The 24,534-nt window shown below is 48.2% G+C and overlaps 1 protein-coding gene across 1 annotated transcript; it reads right to left on the bottom strand.

The window, feature by feature from the left end:
- Nucleotides 1–2,611: 2,611 nt before the first annotated feature.
- Nucleotides 2,612–9,909, bottom strand: PCDH20 (protocadherin 20). Its single transcript, XM_048495363.1, has 2 exons — nucleotides 9,802–9,909; nucleotides 2,612–7,207 (listed from the first exon to the last, which is right to left on the bottom strand). The coding sequence occupies exons 1-2, from the start codon at nucleotides 9,889–9,891 to the stop codon at nucleotides 4,445–4,447; spliced, it is 2,853 nt and encodes a 950-aa protein (XP_048351320.1). The 5' UTR covers nucleotides 9,892–9,909; the 3' UTR covers nucleotides 2,612–4,444.
- Nucleotides 9,910–24,534: the final 14,625 nt, after the last annotated feature.

The following is a 24,534-nucleotide window of genomic DNA, read 5'->3' as shown; positions in this document are numbered from 1 at the left end:
ATAGTTTGCTTGGGATCCTGTAGCTGACTGCGTGTTAATCTCTCTCCTGGTTACAGTATCATGGCATGAACTTGGGATGACATTGATTGTTTGAAATTGTTTGTTCGTATAGGATGTGCAGTTTTTGCACTCATTTGCACTTTGGCACTTTCACACTTTATTAAAAATTGTAAATTAGGTTGTTTTGTTATAATTATTGGCAGCTAGGATACAGTGGTTTTGTTCCTCTTTTCGCAGACATCAGAACTCCTGACTCTCAAAGGGTTGATCGAAGTCATATCCATCCCTCCCACAAACATTCCCTTGTTAAGAGTCCGGTTAAGCAACTTTAACTCTTCCTGAGATTTCCTCCAGTCCTTTGCAGACAATACACTTTGTTAAAGAAGCATGCCTCCTGGCCCTGAGGAACCAAGCAGTTGCCAAGTTAAAATGTAGCTTCACTCAGGCGCCAGCACTGGCACACCCAGATGTGGCCAAGCCTTTCATTATTCAATTAGTCACCTCAGATCAGAGTATAGGAGACACACACTCCCAGCAGCGGCCTCGTTGTCAGAGAGTCACTGCACATGTGTCCAGGAACCTAAGCTCTGCGGGAGCCAAATTCAGCCCATGTGAGAAAGTCTGTCTAGCTCTCATTTGGACCCTCTCCCATTGGGGATTCATTATTGGCAGCACTAAGGTTATAGCACAAACCTCCCAGATTCTCCTTAAATACATCCTCTCAGGAAAGGTTCCGAACAGGCAAGTGTGCAACATGCGTGGTGTACCATGGATACTAGCTCTTGTCTGGGAGGAAGTGGATTTCAAAAAAGAACAGACAGACTCTATCACCCATTCCGACTCACAGTTACAGACGAGAACGAATGCCCTCTTCCTCCAGTTTGACACTTCCACTGGCCTATCCTTATCAGAAGAGCAGCTATAAGAGTCAATTGGCTGATTCTGAGATGGCTCCTCCTTCCACATAGATGGCACCTAAGGCTATGGAGCAACCCGTACACTTTTAAAGGCACTGCTCTCCCTCATGCCAGTCAAGCTGCAGAAGTAGAAGCCCACTGGGCCATCCTGAAATTCCAGATATTTGACTGTCCCCTGACTGTTTACCTGAATTGGTCTGCCAAGAAAGCTAATGTTTGGTTCTCCAGTGGGCTAACTAATGATCCAAGTCTATTCAACGCCCCCAAATACTGAAAACAGACAGAAATCTCAAACAAATGAAGCATGGCTTCATGGCTAGAATGAAGCATGAGCTTTTAAATGTGACATGCTAAGTGATTGTGGAGGATACTTCCTGAGATGAGTGGGAATGACCTAGTGTAGGGCACAGTCTCTATCCCTTTGCCAATGCAACTTTCTGACCATGTTACTTGGGAAGACAAATCTACGTGAGGAGAAACCGTCAGGGCACTCCGACATACGAATGTATTACATTTTAGAACATAGATCTGGGAATCGGAGTAAAGTTTGTGAGCTCCCTCCCCACATCATCCAGCTCTATATAGTCTTTTCCCAGCACAGGTGGGCTGCAAAAAAGGCCAAAAGACAACATGGGACACACCTGTAGCAACAGCAGATTTTGGAATACAACTTTGATGCTTGCAAAGGTCACTTCCCACATGCCAGAATATTGCGCCACGTGAGCATGCGAAGTTGCCTTATACCAGAGGTGTAGCGCCAATGGGGCGGGGTAGGGCGTGACACCCCGGGTGGAGCCACAGCGGAGGTGTGGCCAGGCCGCGGAAGGGGTGTGGCGGGGGTGTTCTGGGGCAGGGGGCACCCCAGCAGGGGCACAGGGCGCATGCATGCCTCGGGCGGAGTTTCCTCTTGCTCTGCCTCTACCTTATACAGAGGGAGGCCATTCGTCCATCAAGTCAATACTGTCCACTCTGACTGGCAAAAGGTCTCCCGGTTTTCAAGCAGTGATCTCTCATGACACCTACCACCTGTTCCTTTTAAGCGGAGATATTGGGGACTGAAATATGGGATTTTGCATGCCAAGCAGATGTTCTACCACCGAGCTGGGGTGGTGATGGAAAAGTCCATCAAGTCACAGCTAAGTTGTGGTGTCCCTGATCCCAGCATTCAGCTCTGCACTTCCTGCCATCTCCAAGATCCAGCCAGCAGGTGAGGGAAAGGACAGGGAGGGAGAGAAAAGGTAGGAAGAAGAGGGGCTCTTCCCAGTTTGTTTTTATGGTGGCAGAGCCTGAATAATGCAAAATATAGCATTATTCAGGACCCATTTTTCAGCTCCCTTAAATTACCCAAACCCCCAAAATACCAATAATGTATTTTTCAAGTTTTTCCTCAGTTTTGCTTTTCTGAACACATCCCCCAATGTAGCCAACCTGAGCTGGGTGGTTGCGTCCCACCAATTTGGTTGACACCCATCCTGACCCTATTGTTCTGTTCACTGAATATATCCTGTCCTTTTGATTGTACTTGATTTCCTCTATGCAATCCGTCTTGAGTACCAGAGAGAAAGGCAGACCAAAAATTACCACCTCCCACAGAGAGCAATGCAGGTGACATTACAATGGCACGAATTTCCTTGAGGTACAAAAATATAAGTAATTAGATTTTATATAAAACGCTACCATATTAAAAAAAAAGATTATGAAAATATAGAATTTTTATTTGCAGACATATAAACACTTTTGGTACAGTACAGACATATTGTCAGAACTCGAGAAAGTGTCCAGTTTAAACTTAACACTAATTTGCCTTGTTTTACAAGATGCGCTTTGACGAAGGCATCTGACATGTTTTTTGAGATCTTTTAATGAATGTTAAAGGTGTGCATTGCTGATAAGAAGTCTCTACGTTTCACCTGCAGAGGCAGACAGGTGTAAAAAAATTCTAGGGAGTCTCCAAGTACATCTCTAGAGAGGCAGCATATACATTTTCAAAATAAATAAAAAGGAAAACTCTGGATCCAAAAGAAGAAAGTTTATGAAGAGGGCCAAAAGAGTTTTTAAAAATGCTTGCACTTCGCAAAAAACACCCACCCAGAGAGTAGCAATAATCAACAAATAAAAATGAATTTCCAGATAACTGAGAATGAGAAGCAATTTTTTTGTTTTTGTCTAAATGACCTGATTCAGAACCATCATATTAAGAACAATTCCCTCCCCCCCCCCCCAAAAAAAAGAATCCCACAAATATTGCCAAAAGTACAAAGTATCACAAATGGTTCTGGGACTACCAAATCAAAAGTACTTGTTCAAGGTGGGGAATGGGTAGGTAGGTATGCAGCTGCATTATGAAAAGACATTCATGGCAGGCCCCAATCCAGAGGTGCTATTAGATGCTGCTAGATCTCTTGGCCACACTCATACCAAAAAAATGATACCGTGGTCATCTCTGACAACATCTGATCTTTGGGGAAAAGAAGGTCTCAGATTCATTAATTTATGGCGTGAGCATTCAGAAGGGTTGTGCTGTTTTTCAACTGTCATTCTTTGCAATAGGAACAAAAATCCCTCTGGATTCAATGGAACCTCAATGGATGTATTTTGAAGAATTGGGCTTTTGCTTTGGAGGATCAATGGCAAAAGGTCAGACACTTCCCCTTTGTCAAAGTTACCCCCAAAGTTTGGTGGGACCTTACAGAGATGCCATTCCATGATGGATGAAAAAAATAATTGAGAATACCACCCTCCCCTCCCCCCGTGCCATGCATACATGGGTCTCCTCATACATATTCCTTTTTTGAAATGCCACAGTATTTGATAACAGTGGATGAAGTCTGTTTACTGTCCATGTTCAATGGGAAAAATGACCATCTTGGTTCCCTTCATAATCACACAAGGGGTTAGTGCATGCCCTCAAGAAATTGCACTTCTTAATGCTATTCCTATTTTTTTTAAAAAAAAATCTGAGGTAAGAAAACATTCTCTTTTGATTTACCAGTGCATATTTTCTTGTTGTCATCTTCGCATATATACAATAGAACATAACGTTCAATATACCTCAAACCCATACTTTATTATCTTTTATCCTTTAGGGAAAAAAAAACCCAATACATTTTAAAATAGACTTTTCATTTTCTCTCTCAAATGGTCTTATTTACAGGAATGACTGGTGCCCTCTTGTGGTTGAAAATGACTTATAGGAATGAAGAAGAGAACGAATGCGTCACCCATCTTACCTGCCGCTTCACAAACCCTGACTTGGTTTACGGACGGCTCTCGGGATAGCCATGTCTTCTCAGACAAGGTTAATAGCTGTTAGCACTAAGATTTCATTCTTTTTAAAAAAGCCTGTACAATGAATTTGATTTTTTTTCCTTTAAAAAAACCTGTAAACAGTTATGTACAATTTATAATATGTAATAAATTATTGGTCCTTCATTGTAGCTGCAGCCAACAATTCTCCCCCCATTTGGGAAGGTCAACATTGTTCAAAACTGTCTAGATTTGGATTGAGACTGTCTTCCGTGAAACTATCAGATGTTAGAGATCTCCACTGGTTTCTTCTCGAGCATATGCAGGCCGAGTCTCCCATTTAATGGGATTTGTACCTCCAAGTTTTCATCTCCTCGGTAATATTTCTTTCCTTTCCTTAGGCAGATGTAAATACCCATCCCAGTCACCAGAGTGATTGAGCCCAGGCTTATTACAGATAGTGCCACTAAGGTTGGCATGCAAGATGCTGTTTCTTCTTTCGCGTGTGTAGGCTCTATTGAAATCTGTGGCTCTTTTTCTTCAATATTTATATCTGGCTCCTTTTTTAGCAGACTTTCAATGTAGCTCTCATTACTCATTGTGTCGTTGACAAAGAGGTTCACCATGACAGTGGAATGGAGCGGTTCCGGGTAACCGTGATCGCTAACTTTCACCAGAAGTCGATAGAGGCCATAATCATTCTGCATTAGTGACTCCTCCAGAGTAATATTGCCCGACTTGGCATCAATTTTGAAGGAGTCTGGCCGAGGGCCTCTTCTCCCTATGATACTGTACGCTATGACTGCATTCATGCCGGTGTCGTTATCTACAGCATAGACTTCCGTGATTGGAGAGCCAGGCAGTGTAGAGGGGAGCACTAGGAGGTAAGACATATTTGACTGAGGGAACAGGACCAATGGTGGGTTGTCGTTTATATCAAGCAGAAGGATGGTGATTTTTGCCACGGAGGACAAAGGAGGGTCACCCCCATCCACTGCTTCAACCCACAAGGTGTACGAACTCTGCTGTTCCCTGTCCAGAGAGACCTTAGCCCTCAACACTCCTTTGCCCGTGTCAATAACAAAGATGTCGCTGCTATTCACGACAGAAAGGGCAACCCATCCGTTTTGCCCTATATCTGCGTCTGTGACACTTATAACTCCAATTTCGCCAAAGCCCGGGAAGTTCTCTGGCACAAAAAAACTGAAATCCTTGTTAATAAATCTCGGGCTGTTATCATTTTTATCCAATACTAAGATGGTCACGGTGGCAACTGATTCTCGGGGAGGCATTCCACAATCTACCGCCCTGACGGTATAGCGGTATTTTTCTCTTTCTTCTCTATCCAGTTGGGTGGAAACTGTAAGGACTCCAGTGGTTTTATCTAGAGAGAAATACGAAGGGGCCTCAGGCCCTAGGAAATAAAAGATTTGTCCTCTTTCTCCGCTATCAGCATCTGTTGCGTGGAGCTTGGTCAAAAAAGCATTCGGAGCATTATTTTCCTCAATAGTTAATTCTACCAGGGGTTGGGAGAACACGGGTGTGTTGTCATTATCATCGAGAATGTGCACCTTCATTATTTTGGTGACGTGGAATCCTTCTGAATTCCATGCAACCACTGATACGTCATAGTACCGCTGAGTCTCAAAATCCAAAGGCTTTGTAGTTTCCAGCAAGTATTCGTTATGGTAAGGTTTGTACGGTGACAGTCTGAATGGGCCGTCCCCTTCCAAGTAGCAATTGACTTTGTATTTCTCATCCGGGTCTTTTATGGTAAAAAACGCAATGGGTGTGTGAACCGGTTCCAGCTCTCTCAGATAAACCACACCCTCGGCTTCATTTGCGATGAACCGAGGGATTATTTCAGGCGGTCTCAGCATGACTTTCACAATGGACACGACAACAGTGATCACAGCCGGGATGCAACCGGGACTGTTGGCCAAGACGCTCAACCTGTGAAGACGAGGCATATCCCCGTCAATCCTCTTGGCGAGCGTGATGGTTCCTGTGCTTTCGTCGAGGTGAAACAAAGCCCGGGACGGTTGTGGCACCTTCTGGCTGTAGGAGTAGGTAATCTCTGCATTGATTCCCTGGTCTGCATCTGTAGCATGGACAGAGGCTATGTACAAACCAAGGCTTGAGTTCCCAAACACAGTGACGTTCAGTTGAGTCTCATTGAACTGGGGACAATTGTCATTGATGTCACTGATACCAATCGTGAGGGTGGCACTGCCCACTAGCGGGGGGACTCCCCCGTCCTCTGCACTTATGAGGGTCACATACTCATCCCTAGTTTCCCTGTCCAAAGCGCCCATGACGATCAGGTACGGCGTCCTTTCCCCATTTTCATTCTCCTCTACATCCAACGTAAAAACCCCATAGTTCTCTTGCAAATGGTAGGTCTGGACTCCATTAGTCCCCATGTCCGGGTCCACAGCCGGATGCTCTATGGCAAAGCGGGTATTGATGGGTGAATTCTCAGGCACAAAGAGGCGTATCTGCCAGGTGGGTGGGGAAGCCTGCGGTGCTGTTGTCGTTGGGACGACATCATGTGGATGCAAGCGATCTTCACACCTTTGGAGCCAGACCGAGGAAATATTCCATGCGGCAACACTCCAGCATTTCATCCAGCAAGTGGTGCAGTGCAAGCATGACTCAGAAGACAGTACTGCAGAGGAGGATGACGAGGCGACCACGGAAGATCCCACGTTATCCTCTGTACACAGTTCCTCCCGGTCAATTTCCCGGGTAGAGGTGCGCAGCTCTCCCGTCCGATTGTCCAGGTTTACGTATGAACTGCCCAGTCCCTGGGAGGCCAGGCAGAAGGAGAGAGGGGTTTTCTCCCACTGCAGGGGCAGCTGCTGTTTCCCTTCCACCCCTGCCTCTTCCTCTACTACCCCCTGATGTTGTAAATCCTGGGCCACGTTCCCAATGAGGACGCCGGTGGGCAGCCCTTCATTAATGCTGTAAAAGAGTTCAGTGGCACGGCTGTAGCTCGCAAAACAGTTGAAAGGTCCCAGGAAGAGCAGGAAAAGGAATAAATTCTGGGGGGAGACAGAGAGAGACAAGAGGTTAGCGATTAGGGACATGATCCTCATTGTGTTTTGTCAGTAGCCCCTCCAGTCGCCCCATGAGCAAGCCATGCCTTCGGAAGATGTTACACACATCTTTAGTGTTCACCAAGCAATCCTATGCACGATTTGGCTCACCACTCTCGAGGTGTATTACCCAGTTCCTAACCTGGCACTCAGCAGTCTCCTGACCTCCATATCTTCCCATCTACGTCTTGCCAAATGTCAGCTTTCAGCCTAAAATAGATCATCAGCTCTTCCCTTCTCTCTGTTACGCAGCACACCACCTGTCCTTGAAACATCACATCTCTGGATCCATTATAAATAGACCCGGCCAAGCACGTTTCCCTTCTAACATGCACTCACTTCTCAAGAGAAAGGTTGGGGGGCATGTGAAATGTTGTGAAAGAGCAGTGGTGTGGACACATACAGTGAACACATGTGGTGTGTTTTTAAAACCCCCACTTTATGCTCTGTAGATCCTGCAGAAGCATAATATCTTTCCCCCGTATTTACGTTCCCCCCCCCCTTTCCATCCCTTCCCCCTTTCCTCCGATACATCCGCATCCTTGTCCGGTTGTTAACTGAAATCCATTGGCAGAGCACACTGTCTCATAAATACTACCGAAAGCTGCCGTCATCTGCCTTTTTGCCTGGTGACTTTTTGAAATTCTAATCTGCGTGCAGTTTATTTCACCTTACCAGAAGCACCTGTGTACCATTTTAAAAATCGATTAAATGGGATCTCCTCCAGATGACCACCATCCTTCAGTACAGGAAAGATCCTGCGTTCCCTATAAACAAACATTAGGTTGCCAGTGGTTAACCCTTTCACTTCCTGCACTGGGAGAAAACAGTGCCCAACACAACAGCCTCTCCTACAAGACAAATGACCAGCCTTAAAAACTGCAACTCCTGCTGTCCCCTCATTTGAAGTTTCTGTCTGATGAAGGGAACTTTCACTCTCCAAATCTTATACCACAAAAATGCAAATGGTCTCTCAGATGCTACTGGATTCCAATCCAGCGCTTCACTTGAAGTTCATCAGTTACAGCAGTAACTCCCGTTCCTTAGGTGTAACTTCAACCAACATTTATTTGTTTAGTGTATCCCCCCCTCACCTATCTTCCAAGCTGTGCAATGTAATAGAGTTCTCTCTGTTTTATCCTTACAACAACTTGGCCAAGAGGGGTCCCAGATTCTCCAGGGAGTTTCACGGTCAGCAAGCATCTAAACACAGCTCTCCACGAGTCCTAGATCAACACTCTACCAGCTACATCACAGGAACAAGCCTAAGTCTGCGGAAAAGTGGGTTCCCCAGTTTGCTCGTTCCTTTTCTAGCAGCTCGTAAAATCCTGGCTCAAGTTTGTCAAACATCTCCCCTTCCACAGGCCTTTGGCATAAACAACCCTTTCGCCATTTGTAGGCTGACCTGGACAGGCAGCTGCGGCCCATAGCAAATATAGGATTTACCTGGCCCTCGAAAGGTGTAATGACTTCAAAAGGGCTACAGTTGGTGAAAGTTGATGAATGCTCTACAACACATTGCTTAGGTTCTACAGAGCCCCTGGTGTCCCTAACATTTGACAATTTGGGGACAGAGCCAGAAAAGTGATTGCTCAACCTCCCAGTCTGATTTAAACGCACATCCTGGGCAAGGTGTATATCACCTGGGGGAAAGCCTCCTTGCTGCAATTCCAGGCACGCTCCCTTCCCCGATTGCATTAGCACAAGATCTGGCTGTTTGCTCAGTTGAGCTTACTTGAGGGTAAAAGCACAAGGGATCGCAGAGGGAAGCCCTTCTGCCACCATTGCTAATTCGGAGGAATTTCAGTGCGCTCGTGCATGGGAAAGGAGCGGGGTGGGGGGGGGGCTGAAACTGTTGCATCTCTGCCTCCTCCTGCCCCAAAAGCACGCACGCCTGTGGGGATCCACTTGGGGGTGCACGTTCCCCCACCTCTTGGGGGGGGGGATCCATTTTTTTATGAGCTCAAAATAACATCGCAGTCATCTCTCTCCAGCGATGGAGTTTGGGATGTACCCTTGTCCCCCAATTTGATAGGTTGCATTTTTACACAGTCGGGATGGGGGTGTTGTGGGAATCCCTCCAAGTCCTCTGCAACCTCGCAGCTTTAACTTTGATCTCTTCCCCTGCCCCCCCCCCCCCCCCGCAGCACAGCGCGCCTGTTGAAATCCACTTGGGTGCGAGTCTCTCTCTCTCTCCCGCCCCCCCCCTTGCAAAAAATCCCCCTTTTTGATGAGCCCAAAGCGACAACCCCTGGGGAGAGATACCCAGGGATGGAGTTTGGGATCCATCCCTGTCGCCCAACTTGGCAGTGCACATTCCGGCACCCTCCGGGAGTGACAGGCAGAATTGCGGCGGGGGGATCCTTCCTGCGCGGATCCATGAAAGCCTTAAGTTCGACCCGCGCCCCAAAATTAAGTCCAATCCCCCAGCAAAATAAAATAAAATTAAATCCAATCACCCAGCAAAATAAAACAGAACAGAATAAATCCAATCCCCCAGCAAAGAAATAAATCCGATCCGATCCCCCCCGCAGACGTACCCGCAGGGTCTCCTGGCCGGCGCTGCTGCTGCTGCTGCCCGGGCTGGGGGGCTGCCCCATGGCCGCCTGGCTCCCTCCCGGGCGGCGCATTCCCACGGCGCTCCTGGAGGGTCCCCGGCGCGGGGGCGGGAGCGCGCGGGGCCGGCAGCGGGCGAGCCCCCGCCGCATGCAAATACCGCCCGGGATGGCAGCCAATCGGCGGGCCGGGCGCGCAATCAGCCGCGGGGCTCCCGGGGGCCGAGCCGCCCCCCGCCGCCGCCGCCGCTCGCCATGGCCGGACCGGAGCGCGCGCCGTTCACACGTTACGAGCGGCTCCCGTCTCGGGCGGGCGGCGTGAGGTTTATGTAAGAGGTGGGCGGGGGGGAGGGGGGGGGTTCGGGACGCGGGACGTCACGGAGGGAAGGCGAGATGCGGGGAGCCGCCGGACGCGAGTCGGGTCAGCAGCTCCTGGCACGCGACGGGGGGGGGGGGGGGGGGGGGGGGGCGGTCTCCGGGCGGTACGATTCCCAAAGGTGTTAGGCCTTTCCCAGCCCGCTTGGGTACGGCTGGGCGTGACTCGAGCCAGGATGGTCCCGCTGTGCCAACGTGCCGCCCTGCCGGTGCCAAGCGCTCCCCTCGGACGGAGGCGGCGGTAGGTTGCCCCCCCCCCTAAAACTGCGCCTCCCCACCCGTTGCAGGTGGGAACCGGCTTTGCAGAAAACCGAGCGAGGGTCTGCCAGTTTCGTTTGGACTTTGGCAGAATTGCGTGGTTTGTTTAATTCCACCATTGGGCATTTTGCGAGCCTTTTGCCCTGCTGCTCCCCCTCCCCCCCCAAAAAAATCTCTGACATAAAATGGAAACACTTTGAAGATTCACTCATAGAGTGTGGAGAAGCTTGTGTTAGGTGGTTCTCAACCTTTTCCCACTCGCATACCCCTGGGCAACCCGTTTCCGTAAAATTGCACCCCGCTGTTAGCAAACCCACTTTGTCATTTGTCTGGCGTGCACCCCTTGGGGGTACGTGTACTCCCAATCGGGAACGACTGCTCTAGTCCATGAAACCTGGTGCCCAAATGAAGAAGAGTTGGTTTTTATACAAGTCCCTTCCTCTCCCTACAACAGGCGCATTGTGAGGCAGGTGGGGTTGAGAGAGTTCTGAGAGAACTGTGACTGGCTCAAGGTCAACCAGCGGGCTTCTTGTGGAGGAGCGGGAAACAGAAACCAGTTCACCAGATATGAGTCATGTGAAGGAGTGTGGGATCAAACCTGGTTCCCCGGATTAGAGTCCACCACGGTTAACCACTGCCCCACGCTGCCTCTCAGTCCTTGTGCCAGTGTTGAAAGTGCCACAGAACTTCTGCTTGTCTGTCTAAGCAGGGGAGTGTCAGCAAGTGGCAGGGGGCCTGGGCGAGGGGGAGGCAAGTGGCGAGGTGGGCGAGAGAGCAGCAGCAGGGGGTTGCTTCCTATGCCACCACACCACAGACCTCAGTTCCCACATGCGTTCACTCACCTGACCTGCTTCCTCTTCCTGGCCTGCAGGGGAGGGGGGGGGGGAAGGTGGAGACAGCCAAATGCATATGACCACCGTCATGGTGCCTGGGTTATGAGACTCTCCACCAGAGCTGTAGTAAGGTGGAACTGCGCCTGGGGCACACGTCATCCTGCAAACTGGCATGTCCCTGCCTGCCCGTGCCCCGTCCCGGAACGCCCTTGCCACTCCCTCGCACCAGTGCGTGCCCGGTACATCACACACACCCCAGTCCCCTTGGCACTACGCCACTGCCCTCCACCCCAACCCCCAGATATGCCCCTTCAAAACAGTGATCCATCTAGTCCAGTTATCTAGTTCATACATTAGCCAATCATTTGCTTTGAAGGGTGAATAAACTAGGCATAGAGGCCCTTTCCTAGTGCTAGGATTCAAAAGGTTTTCTGCTTCTGAATATGAATTTGATTCACCATGTCTAGGAGCCATTAGTGGCACTCCTCCAAACTCTCCTCAATTATCTAGCTAACTCCTTTTTAAAGCTGTGTATTCTCATTGTGACCATTAGTACATCCACTGACTGAATTCCATAGATTAATTACTAATTGATGGAAGAATGATCTAACAGTCCAAACAACCCAGTTTAGCCTGAGGTCCAGACACGTTGTGGCAATGGGGGCATCTGGGGTGGCTTGTTCTGGGCATTGCCATTGCCGTCAAAGGGGCGGGGGCGGAGCATGTCGGAATGGGGGTGGGACGGGGTGCGCGGGCAGCTCCTGCCCCGGGCGCAGTTCCTCCTCCCTTCGTCACTGCTGAGGTCATGAGAGCTTGGAAGTTAAGCAGGCTGTGACCCATTCAGAACTTGGGTGGAAGACCACCAGTCTACAAACACGTATAGAAAAAGGCAATGGTAAACCATTTCTGCTCATCTCTTGCCTCAAACAACCTGCGGTTTTTGTTACTGTGAGATGGTTGTGACTCGACAGCACATTTTTCAAATAAATATTTCCTTTTTGACTATCCTGAATCTTTTGTTACTCAACTTCATCTGGGCCCCCCAGGTTTTGGTATTATGGGAGAGGAAGAAAAAAGAAAACTTCTCCACCTTTTCTACCTCCTGCATCAGTTTTGATAAACCTCTGTCATCCCTTCCCTTAGCCATCATTTTTCTGGACTTGGTTGCTGGCTTCTGTATTTTTCCCCAGCTATGCAATGCCCTTTATGATACACAACAACCAGGAAAGGACACTCTTCTCTAGTGAGTCCATACCAAAGGGATCTACAGGAGCATTATAACAGGGACATTTTTATTTCCTTTCCCAATAAGCCCCAGAAATGGAGATGGTATTTTTCACCAGTGCCATCCTCTGAGTTGACATTTTCATTGAGGTATCTACTATAACCCCAAGATCTCTTTCAATCTCAGACTTGGTCTGTTCAGATCAGAGGCGTATGGCCTATAGGGACATGGGGTTAACCATGTCCCCGGGCGCATGCCTTTCGGTCACATGGAGAGGCAGGTGCCCCCATGTAACAAAATGGTGTGGGCCCCAACCGCATGCCACCAAGCCCCACCCCCCTGCAGGAAGGCAGGGGGTGGGGCTCGATGATGGGTGGCCGCGGCGCCCACTTGAGCCACCTGCCACTGCCGAGCCCTGCTCCCTGGCCTATGTGCAGACCAGCTTTTGTCCTCCTCAGGCCTTGCAGGTGGCAGGAGCCGGTCTGCAGAGAGGTGGGGGCAGGGCTTGGTCCAAGTCCTTGCCCTCTGCTGTCAAGTGTGGGGGGGGGGGCGCCAGGAGAATGTGTTGCCCCCGGGCGCCATTTCCCCTTGATACGCTTCTGGTTCAGATCTCATCAGCATATATTTACAGTTAGGGCTGTTTTGGTGCATCACTTTGCACTTAGTTTACAGCGTTGCCACCCATTAAACCGATTTGAAGAGATGCTCCTTTCACTTTTCAAAATCTGCTATGGTTTTCTCCATCCTGGATGACTGGCATCATCTACATACTCAGACGCTACACTGCTGATGCCCAATTCCAGATTTTTTATGAACAAAACATGGTCCCCATACTTATCCTTGGGAGCAGTGGTGGGATTCAGAAGGTTCGTACCACTTGGGCAGAACCGGTTGTAAAAACAGTGCTTGTAAACAACCAGTTGTTAAATTATTTTAATCCCACCACTGGAACCAGTTGTTAAATTGTTTTAATCCCACAACTGCTTGGGAGTCCCCATTGCTCATTTCCCTCCGTTGCAAGAACTGCCCATTCAGTTTTAAACCCATAAATGACTTGTACAGATTCTCGCTCTGCCATGAAACTCATTTGGGAAACTCTGGACTTGTTTTTCTCAACTTACTTCCTAAAATGAGGGAGGGAGAACCATCTACACAACTCTGAGTTTCTCAAAGGACAGGGTAAAAAATGTTCCACACAGAAAGAGAGAGAATGTGTGCTTTTGTACAAGTGGGAGAAGATTCTCTAGCAATTGCTGATACACTTGCCTCTGGTGTGTTCAGCATTTTAGCCCTGTACACAAATAAACACTAGCTGGCCCATCAATCAAGTAGATGATGTGATTTAGCAGAGAACACCCAAGTCCTCTGGTGTATTTGAAGTGGGTGAATCAGATTAATTAGTGTGTCCAATTCTCCCCCTCCCACTAAGTACCACAAATAATATCTATCATCGTTGCTGTTATTATTTATTACACAATTATCTCAAGACACAGCTTTAACTTTGAAACTGGCACTGAGCCATGAGTACAGGGAGTTTCCATGTGGTCATGCCCTTTGGAAATTCAAGGCAAGTCAAGGCCAGACACCTACCAGAGGGCAGCTCAGCTCAGCCAGGTTCCATTGGACCTTAGAAACCAGCAAGGATATGAGCTTTCAAGAGTCAATGATCTCTTCTTCAAGTATTTGATGAAACAAACTTTGGCTCTCGAAACTTTCTACCACCAAAATCTTCTTTGTCTCTAAGGTGCTACTGGATTCGAATCTAGCTCTTTTCCTCCACACCAACACAGCTATCCTTCTGAAAGCATCTGATCAGAAAGAAGGCTTTCCCCCCAACTTTAACCCCAAAGTTACAGAACAAGAGAATCCTTCCCTTTCATCAAAATATATTTTCTGTCCATAACTCTTCCATAAAAGTTTATGAGTTCAGATGTTCAGAGACAAGGATATTTATTTATCCTCACCATGGCTTTGTGGGTGTTATGTGCCTTCAATTCTTTATGGAATGGATTGGATTGGAGTGTCTTCAATTCACTTACCAATGTATGGGCAATCCTATGAATTAATGACCTCCAAGATGTCACACCCTTCACAGCTTTGTTCAGGCCTTACAGACTGAAGCCATGGTTTTCTTAGTGGAGTCAGTCTGTTTCATGTGGGGTCTTCCTGTTCTCCTACTGCCTTTAAATTCTCCTGCCAAAGCTTTACTATCATTGCATTTCTTTTATATTGATGATACTGATTCTAATCCAGCCTACTAGGATGACACTTGATCTGTTATCCAAGAAGATCTACAATGTGTCACATTTTAATTCCATGATACCCTCAAGGACCATAGGGTGGTCTGTATGGCTTTCCCCTTCTCCACCTTTCTCTTACTCTGTAGAGTTAAGGTAAAGGAAGGTGATTGGTGCAGGGTCACCCAACAGGTTTCATGGCTGAATTGATATTTCAACCTATATCTCCCAAATCCTTGGCAACTCTCAAACCACTAAAATACACTGCTGATTGTCATTCAGTCAGCTTGTATACTTTCAGAAACCAGCATGGATTAAAGAACAGTATAAAAGAACATTACAACCAAAACCGATACCTTAATTAATTCCAATCATACAATTAAAACAACACATATCCTTATATCAATTATGCCATCTCGGCTAGAATCCTTTTTCTTATCTTGCAAGCCACCAGACCAAATTTATATATATTTATATATCAGATTTAATATACCACCCCATCCCCAAAGGGCTCTGGGAGGTGTACAACCAATAAAACAATCTCATTAAATTATGATCAATAAAACAACATTTTTAAACACCAGTTAAACACAATTAACAAGCAGCTCCAACCTCCATCTTAAAATCAGATGATGACATAAACAATGGACTCATCGGGTGGGTGGCATAATATGGACAAGCCCCCAAGGTGAAATATGGGGTGCAGAGGATGGCGCCACCTTATGAGTTATATCAGCCTTTTTCTCAGAAAGCAAGAACACCAAATAGAATTTTCTAGTTTGCCTTGGAGATTCATAAGTAATGGTGATATAAATGCCAGACCTACTGATATCCAGTTCAGCTTATAAGAGGCACAGTCCATCAACACATGCTCATTGTCTCAACACTGTTGCCCCTGCACAAGCACAGTTGTTTGGCAAAATGGATTTTCTTATATCTCCTATCTAGTACAGCCAACGGAAGAGCATTGCATCGCGATAATGCAGATACTCCTAGATGTCCAGGATAATCCAAAAAATGATCAGGGGATAGTAGTTTGTAAGCTGCTTTGTGAATGTTTATGGCTGAAGAAGCAAGATATAAATCCAAACTTTTCCTGCTCTTCCTCCTCCTCTTCTTCCTCCTCTTTGGTTCCACAAGACCCTTGCAAGATTCTTCTTATTACACTGAGCTCCCTTCTGGGACCCAATTTTCCAATGCATATTTATAGTACAGCTGTTAGCAATGTTTGCTATTTCTATTTCCTCTTGAAACCTTTTCAGATGATTTTTGGGCAAACGTCGATGGGGTGTAGTTGTTTCCTTTTTTGTTTTCTTCAAGGAAGTACTTTACGTTGTGGACATATAGCTTTAGCCAGCCACCCAGCAATACTTTTTTGCTGCTCCTATTTCTCGTGGTATTGGTGTGGAATGTGATTGTCCGAATATCATGGGAACATTGGAGAATATGCATGGCATCACCAAGCAACAGAACTATTTTTTTCCTCTTGAGCATCCTTGGGTCCCAGCAGGTATAAGTAATGACAATAAAAATTGTGGTCTAAGCCCATTAACTGAAATGGACTTATTGCCTTTAGATTCTGGCTCTGCCTTCATTACCTTCCATCCGAACACTCCCTTGTCTCCTTGATACTTCAGGACATGTAGGCTAACCCCTGGTTCCCTCTAATCGAGAGGAAGATCATATTATTTTATTATTATTATTATTATTACTTGGGTTTATAAACCGCCCTCCCCCAAAGGGCTCAGGGCAGTGAACAACACAGATAGAGCACAACATCAAATACAATACAATAAATATGGATTAAAACAGCTCTAATAAAATAAACCCTACCCCAACTAAAATGCAGCATTAATTAATACAGGATGGCGCATGCTATCAATTCCCATAAACCCCCAAAAGGAAAGGGATGGTAGGATCTCCAAGGTGTTATAAAGGAGGGAGAGGAAAAGGAGGGCCCCTTATCAACGGCTGGTCTCCCCAAAGGCCCGGTGGAACAGCTCGGTCTTGCAGGCCCTGCGGAACTCAACAAGATCCCACAGGGCCCGGACAGCTGATGGAAAAGCGTTCCACCAGGCAGGGGCCAGAGCTGTGAAGGCTCTGGCCCGGGTGGAGGCCAGCCGTATCATCGAGGGGCTAGGGATCACCAGTAAGTTGGCCTCTGCCGAACACAGAGACCTATTTGGGACATATGGGGTAAGACGGTCCCGCAGGTACGGAGGTCCCAGGCCACACAAGGCCTTAAAGGTTAACACCAACACCTTGAAAATGATTCGGAATTCGATTGGTAACCAGTGCAGACGGCGGAGCACAGGGGTAATATGTTCACCCATGGCACCCCCTGTGAGCATACGAGCCGCTGCATTCTGGACCATCTTCAATCTCCGGATCAGACGCAAGGGAAGGCCCGCGTAGAGCGAGTTGCAATAGTCTAACCTGGAGGTGACCGTTGCATGGACCACAGTGGCCAGGTCAGCTTGGGAAAGGAAGGGGGCCAGCCATTGGGCCTGACGTAGATGGTAAAACGCGACCCGGGTTATATGGGCCACCTGGGTCTCCATAGAAAGAGATGAATCCAGGTGGACCCCCAGGTCGCGAACCGAGGGGGCTGGTGCCAATATAGCCCCCTCCCACACCGGCGGCTGAAAATCCCCAACCTCCCCCTCCCGTCCCAGCCAGAGGATCTCCGTCTTTGTTGGATTCAGTTTCAGCCTGCTCTGTTTCAACCAACCAGCCACGGCCACCAAACAATGCTGGAGAGCCGCAGGGGCGGCGGCCGTTCCCCCCTCCATCGACAGAATGAGCTGAGTGTCATCGGCATATTGGTGACACGTCAGCCCAAAGCTCCGCACCAACTGAGCAAGGGGTCGCATATAGATGTTAAATAATAGCGGGGACAGCAGCGCTCCCTGAGGCACCCCACAATGAAGTGAGCACCTCCGGGACGCTTGGTCCCCACACCACACTTGCTGCGTCCGCTCCCGGAGGAACGAGGCAATCCATTTAAGTACAGTGCCCCGCACCCCGGAAGGCTGACCGAGAAGCGGTGGAGTCAAAAGGTCATAATCGAAGCCATCATCAAACGCTGCTGTTAGATCTAACAACAAAACCAGCAGCCGCCCGATCCGCCTCGGTCTAGTTGTAAGCGGGAGACTGATCTGTGGCGGCGGCGAGAACAGTCTCCCGCCATCCCATGCCCGAATGTCACGGAAAACCCGGACTGGAAGGGATCAAAAGCGATATGTCCCTCCAGAAACCCCGAAGCTGCTCCAAGCACCACTTCCTCTCAATTACTTTCCCCAGAAAAGAAAGATCTGAAACAGGGGCGGTAATTATTAGGCCAGATCCACCAGGATCTAAACGATGGTCTTTTTAAGAGTGGGCGAAGATCACTGCGCTCCCTTCAACCCCACCACACCAGGAAAAACTCCTTTGCTCAAAGGAGCTATTGATGATGCTCAACAGGGTGGGGTCATAACTCCCGCCTGGCGCACACTTCTAGCACAAGCCAGGAGGGGCACGGATCCAGAGAGGACAAATGTAGTAGATCTAACAGCAGCCAGGGCCCCTGTCAGCAGTGGCTTCCGAGAGCAGGGAGAACTGGGCCAAACAAAGGGAGCCAGAAAGACCGGCAAAGGGAGCCTCCAGTTCACTTATTGTCTCTAAGTTGGCAGGTATTAGATCTTGGCAGAGCGACATGACTTTGTTTGCTGAAAAAGCTCATAAATGCCCTCACAGCTAATAGCCAATTGACCAATTTGTAGCGGAACCCCTCAGACAGTGAGGTCAGAGACCGAATAATGTCTGGAATAATTGTGCCCGAGGCGGGGCCTAGCAGGCGAGGGAGGAAGAGAAAAAGACCCTCTTCGGCTTCCTTGCCGTCGCCATTTCATAGGCTTTTCATAAATGTCCTGCCTATAAGATGTTCGATGCGCGCCTCATTGCCACGGGCTTTCCTCCACACTTCGCTCTATTAGTTCATCTAAGTTCCCGCTTCATATGGCTGTAGCTCCTCGGTATACCAAGGGAGCCAGCCCAATGCCCGAGGGCATAGAAAGGAGCGCCGAGGAGCAATCACCTCGATGAAGCGTCGGAGAGACGGGAGTTCCAGTCCTCCACTACAAGCTCATCGAGGGGTGCGGTGGGTCTCAGAGTCCCGCGGGAGCATTCCAGGGAAGCCAATAGAAGGATCCTATAAAGTCTCTGTGGGCGGGCAAAATATGCCCACGTCGCCTTGGACTGAGGTGTTGTGGCACGCCCATCCGAACCTTCAGGGCATAATGGTCAGACCATGGCACTCTATCAATAGAGGATACTTCGACCCCATAATTAACCCCCGACCCGAAGACCAAGTCCAATGTGTTCTCCGGCCTCATGAGGTGGGGCCAGAATTTACCAACATTGACAGGCCCGAGATGCCATGCACATGGATTGAAGCCACCAGGTCCGCCAGCCACACCTTGTACGCCATGAGGCCCGGTGTCGACATGGACATTGAGAGTCCCCCAAGACAATAAAGCCTGGGGAACCGCATAGCCCAGTCACTGCCACCACCTCCAGCAGCCGTGGCGGGCTATCTCTTAGCGGTCGCGGCTTAAAGAAGCCCGGTACCCACCAGGAGAACAGCCAACCTCTCCTGGAGCCCAACCCACTCCAGGCCTACACACTCTAGACCATCGATCTCCGGGACGGGGGCTGCCCTAAAAGGGATGGCATCACGGATGAACATTGCCACGCCACCCCCCGGCCCCGTGTTCGTGACTGGTGCAGGCACGCGAAACCTGGGGGCGAGACCTCGCCTAAAGCAACGGTCTCTCCTTCGCGCACCCAGGTCTCGGTGATACAAGCCAGGTCCATCTGCAGGTCCCCGAGAAAATGCCAGAGAACTGTGGTCTTATTATTTATGGACCTGGCATTGATCAGCACCAATGACGAAGCGGAGTCTCTCTGAACCCTACCACCTACGTACCTCGGGATAGGTCGGAGGTCAGAAGGTGAGTGAGTATTTCTACCTCTCCCCCACCTTCTCTCATATTGCCACCGCCTACCATCATATCTACCCCGTCCCATTAATACCGGGATCCCCAGGCCCTTAAGTGGGGCCCGCATTACCTACTATCCCCTTCCTGCCTATTCCCCGGCAAAAACTCTCCACCGAGGTGGACTCGAATTCACCACTGTCTCCAGTAATACAATGTTTGTATTGGCTAAATTTACCAGCCAACACCTATCTATCAATCTAGTGTCAACAGTGATATAACATAACATCTACCCACATAATTTACTGACTAACTAATTATCCGGTCATGGAAATTCCTCACAGTATCATGGCCGGTTATAATATATTCCCATTAGAATTTACATAACATCTGCAATGTTGTAATCAATAGCAAAGCTAGAGTTCAAAGTCTCAGCATGGGCATGACATAGTTTTAGTGCCAGCCCCGTCCACAACCTTCGCCCCCACTGATGGTCCACTAATGGCCCCTGGTGGTCGCCGGCAATCTCAGGAGTTGGATAAACCTCACCAGAGGGCCCCACTCTGGGGCTCACACCACCCAGATATGACCCCTCTGGTATTGTTTCCTGAGGACTGGCTATCACCAACAAGGACCAGGGGGTGGGGACAGGGGCCAACAAACAGTGCAGCAGCGAGAGAGCCACTGCCACTGACTCTCTAAATCCGGCATCCGCTGACTGCGTCGATGTTAAAGACGTTGGAGCCACTGCCACTGACTCATGAAATCCGGCATCTACTGACTGCGTTGGTATTAAAAACGTAGGAGTCTCTGCCGCTGACTCTCTGAATCCAACATCTGCTAACTGCGTTGATATTAAAAACGTTAAAGCCTCTGCTTGCGTTGGTAACAACGTTGGAGCCACTGCCACTGACTCTCTAAATTTGACATCTGCTGGCTGTGTCTGTTTTAAAAACGTTGGAGCCGCCTTCTGCTTCGTCACCGAGGCGTCCTGCGAGGCCCCGCCTCCACAATCAGGCCTGATCGATGTCGCCGTCGTTTCCACAGCCCCGGGCTCGATTTTTGTCATGCCCGGCGCGAAGGTTGCTAACGGCACGATGGTAGCTGCCGGCTCCGCCCACCGACTCCTTCCTAGTTGTTCCGGGCCTATTCGACAGGCCGGACGGTGGTCGGGAGTTTTCTGCCACCAACTCTCCCTCCGCCACCTCAGCCCCTCCCAAGTAACACAGAAGGAACTCCAGAGGGTAGCCGTCGAAAACAAACGGCCCCGCAACGCCGAAGGTCCCAATTGGCGTCGCTTCGGCCTCGGGCTCCCGCTCTCTAATGCCCGGCGCAGTGGGGGTCGTCATCGGTTCCACCTGCCGGCTCGCTTGGTCGCTCCGGCCCCACGTCGCTGCGGCCTCAGGCTCCCGCTCTCTAATGCCCGGCACAGTGGGGATCATCGGCGGTTCCGCCTGCCGGCTCGCCTCGGTCGCTCCAACCCCGCTCCGGCCCCACTTGATGGAAAAAAGCTGCGGCAGGGGATTTCTGCCACCAACGCCCCCGCCGCTACCGCAGCTCTCCGGCCCACGACTTCTCAGCTCCTCAAAGCAGCCCCCACAACAAGCCCAGGCACCGCCAACAAAGGTCGAGGAAGGGCGAAAAGACGGGAGCAAGGGAGCGGGCAGCCCAGCGGCACCGAAGGAGACCCACGGCGCCACACTGTAATCCTCGGCCGTGCTTGTCTCCGGCTAAACAGGCGGTCGCGACCGCAGAAGTTCGTCTCAGGCAGTTGCAAAAGTTGCAGAAGTACATAAAAACATACTACTGTGCTAAATAAGCACACCATCAGGTGGGTACAAATTTCTTTCCCGGTAATAAGTACTAAACTGGAGTTGCAAACCTAATGTAGCGGAGCTCTGCTGCAAGACTCCGACCCGGTCGCCATCTTGGTTATACCAACTTGCCTTGCCTCTTGAATCACTCTATTTAATGTCCTGTTCAGAAGTGTTCAATATGCTTAAAGACCGGCTTCTAGATCTGGAATTTGAACATTTACATCTAGCAGCCAAACGAACCTGCTCCCCTACACAATTCTTAATTCCATTCGAGCAGCGCCGTATGGCCTATTACCTTTATGTTCTAATGAACCCCCGAGCAAGGAGAGTTCTCACCATTGCACAATTCAATGTTATGCCCTCTGCCCTATTAAAGGGTAGGTTTAGTAACCTAGAAAAATCTGCAAGGTTATGCAGCTGCAAATCCAATGTGGTTGAAACCCTGGCCCATCAACATCTGTACTGCACCAGATTTGTTAAAATCAGATCCAAATATATCAATTTATATCCTCTTTTCCAATCTGGGCTGCCAGATCTGATCAAGTTATCTTTATTGCTGAATAACTCTGACCCTGGTTTTTGTGAAGAGGTCGCCAATTTTATTATGGAGATAGCTGAGAGTATCTAATAGTATGTATCTGTTATGGTCCTTTGGGGGCTTTTTTGCTTTTATTACCGATGTATTAATTTTGCTTTCTGATTATGCCAATAAAGGCTAATGTATGTATGTAACTGAAATTGACTTGGAAGAGTGTCACTGTCTTCAGATTTGCTTCAGGCTGAGCTCATTGATATCAACAGACTTATTTGTAGCATCTCTGCATGGGATTATTCTGTTAGTGTTGATGGCCTTGATCTAATCATATCTTGGAAGCTAAGTAGGGTCATCCCTCAATAATACCTTTTCGGTTCTAGTCCTGGCCTGGTGGAACTCTCTTCCAAGTAAGATCTGGACCCAGCACAATATTATGCAGTTCCTCAGGGTTGTAAAACTAAATTGCTCTTCCAGGCTTATGGTTGACAGAAGTGATGGCTTCCATCTTCCTAACCTCTCTTCTCCGCCCCGCCCCTTATTTCTTATTGTAAAATCCTTATTTACTGATATATTAGCTTGTAACTCTGCCCCTTATTAATTAATTAATTAAATTTGATAGACCACCCACCCCCCAAAGGGCTGGGGGGGGGAGAGTGTACAGTTCACTTTAAAACATGAGGATATGCATTTAAAACAGTATAAATAAAACAATTTACAATATAAATCTTAATTAAAAACCTACAGTTCAACTACATATAAATACAAGAGATCAGATGGCAGAGATGGTAACTCACTACTCGTCACGAGAGTAGGTCAGATGGTAACTCAGTGCAAATATAAATATAAAACAAACTTATGATTAGACCCCTCATGGAGTTTGACACTATCTAGTTTTTTTTTTCCAAGTTTAGATTGGGATTTTATTGTATTAACTCTGTATAGGACGGGGTGTAAACTCCCGAAATAAATACATACATAAATGAACATTTTATTATTATACTGTTGTGTTTCTGTTCGAAGCCACCTTGAAGCCAACTTATTGGGAAAGGCCAGGGTATCGATAAAATAAAGTAGGTGAGGGACCACCAAGGAAGCCCAGGGTCGATCCTCAGTAGCAGGTAACGGCAAACTACCTATAAACATCTCTTACCTTGAGAGCCCTACAGGGTCGCCATAAGTCAGATTTATTCAAGTGCTGTCTTAAATGGCCACAGAAGGAGCTGTTTACATTAGGCATCAATAAAACTTAATTGGCTTCAGGCAGAACCTAACTTTTAAACAACTCTAAAGCATATGTTTGATTGACCATGCCATTACTAGTAATTTAACCAAGCAATAACATGGAAAAGCCATATTAAAGCCATTAATAAATGCAAGTTATTTATGCTGAGCCATAACAATACATGCCAGAAATCTTCAAGTTTCCACTTTTTCAGACTGGAAGAGTATTTTGGGTAGTTCATTTATATAAAACATAATATAGGAACGTGATTACTTGCATGGGGCACCATTAACTTTTTACAAGCAAGAGTTCAGAAAGGTAATAGCCTGGTTTCCCATTTTCAGCCATTTAAGGCAAGATGGATTTTGCATACTGTTCAACAGGAATATTTACTACATTCCATTAAATTTAGAGTAATGACTACCGTTGGTTTCAGAATGCAGGGGATTGTGAGTTATATTTACAGGAACACATTTTCTTTCACAACTTCCAGAGAGGTGTCTTCTTGGGAAGTTTGGAGCAGGGTGGTTGGATCCAACCACCTTCTCTAGAAGGAGAGGATCCCTTTTGACCTCAAGTAAGGCTGTGCTGGGGATCATGACTTTCATTGAAAGGCCGTGTGGAATGGGAGGTGGAGTAAGAAGGAATATTGAGTGAGACTGATCAACAAAGGTGGTAGGATTCTGTCCATGTAACTCCAACTTCTAGAATCCTTGAGATGGAAATAAGAACATAAACAATGCAAGATGAGCCCAGGTGGGTCAGACTTAAGACTCATAGGGCGTTTTCCCACTCACCATGCGAACTCAAGTTCGACCTATGTTCAACCCAAGTGCTCCCCACATCTGCTGAGTTCGACATAGGTTCGTCCTGCTCTGCTCTGTTACTTGCCATTAAATTTCGCTTGAATCCATCCAATGATGGTGAGGTGAACCGACGAAGCTAGGTTGAACTCAAGAAAAACCAACGGAGTGGGAAACGTTCGTCGGGTCGATTCGCCGAGTCAGCCAATCACAGGTGAGTGTTTTGGGCATGCGCCAGGAACGGAAGACTCGCGCCGGGTAACAGTGTAACACTCAATGTATCATGCGTGCAGTGGACGAAGTGGTAGATTGGACGCCGCTTTCGTAGCTTGAAAGTAACCTAAATGGTAAACGTAATTTTTTTTTAAAAAAGGGACGCACGTTCGCATTCCCGCCCGAACGCAGCAGCCAATCAGATATGACAAGTGAATGAT

This window comes from Sphaerodactylus townsendi, linkage group LG04 (assembly GCF_021028975.2).
Source record: "Sphaerodactylus townsendi isolate TG3544 linkage group LG04, MPM_Stown_v2.3, whole genome shotgun sequence".
NCBI lineage: Eukaryota > Metazoa > Chordata > Lepidosauria > Squamata > Sphaerodactylidae > Sphaerodactylus > Sphaerodactylus townsendi.
The sequence above is the reverse complement of the archived record's forward strand: the minus strand, read 5'-3'. Positions and strand labels throughout refer to the sequence as shown.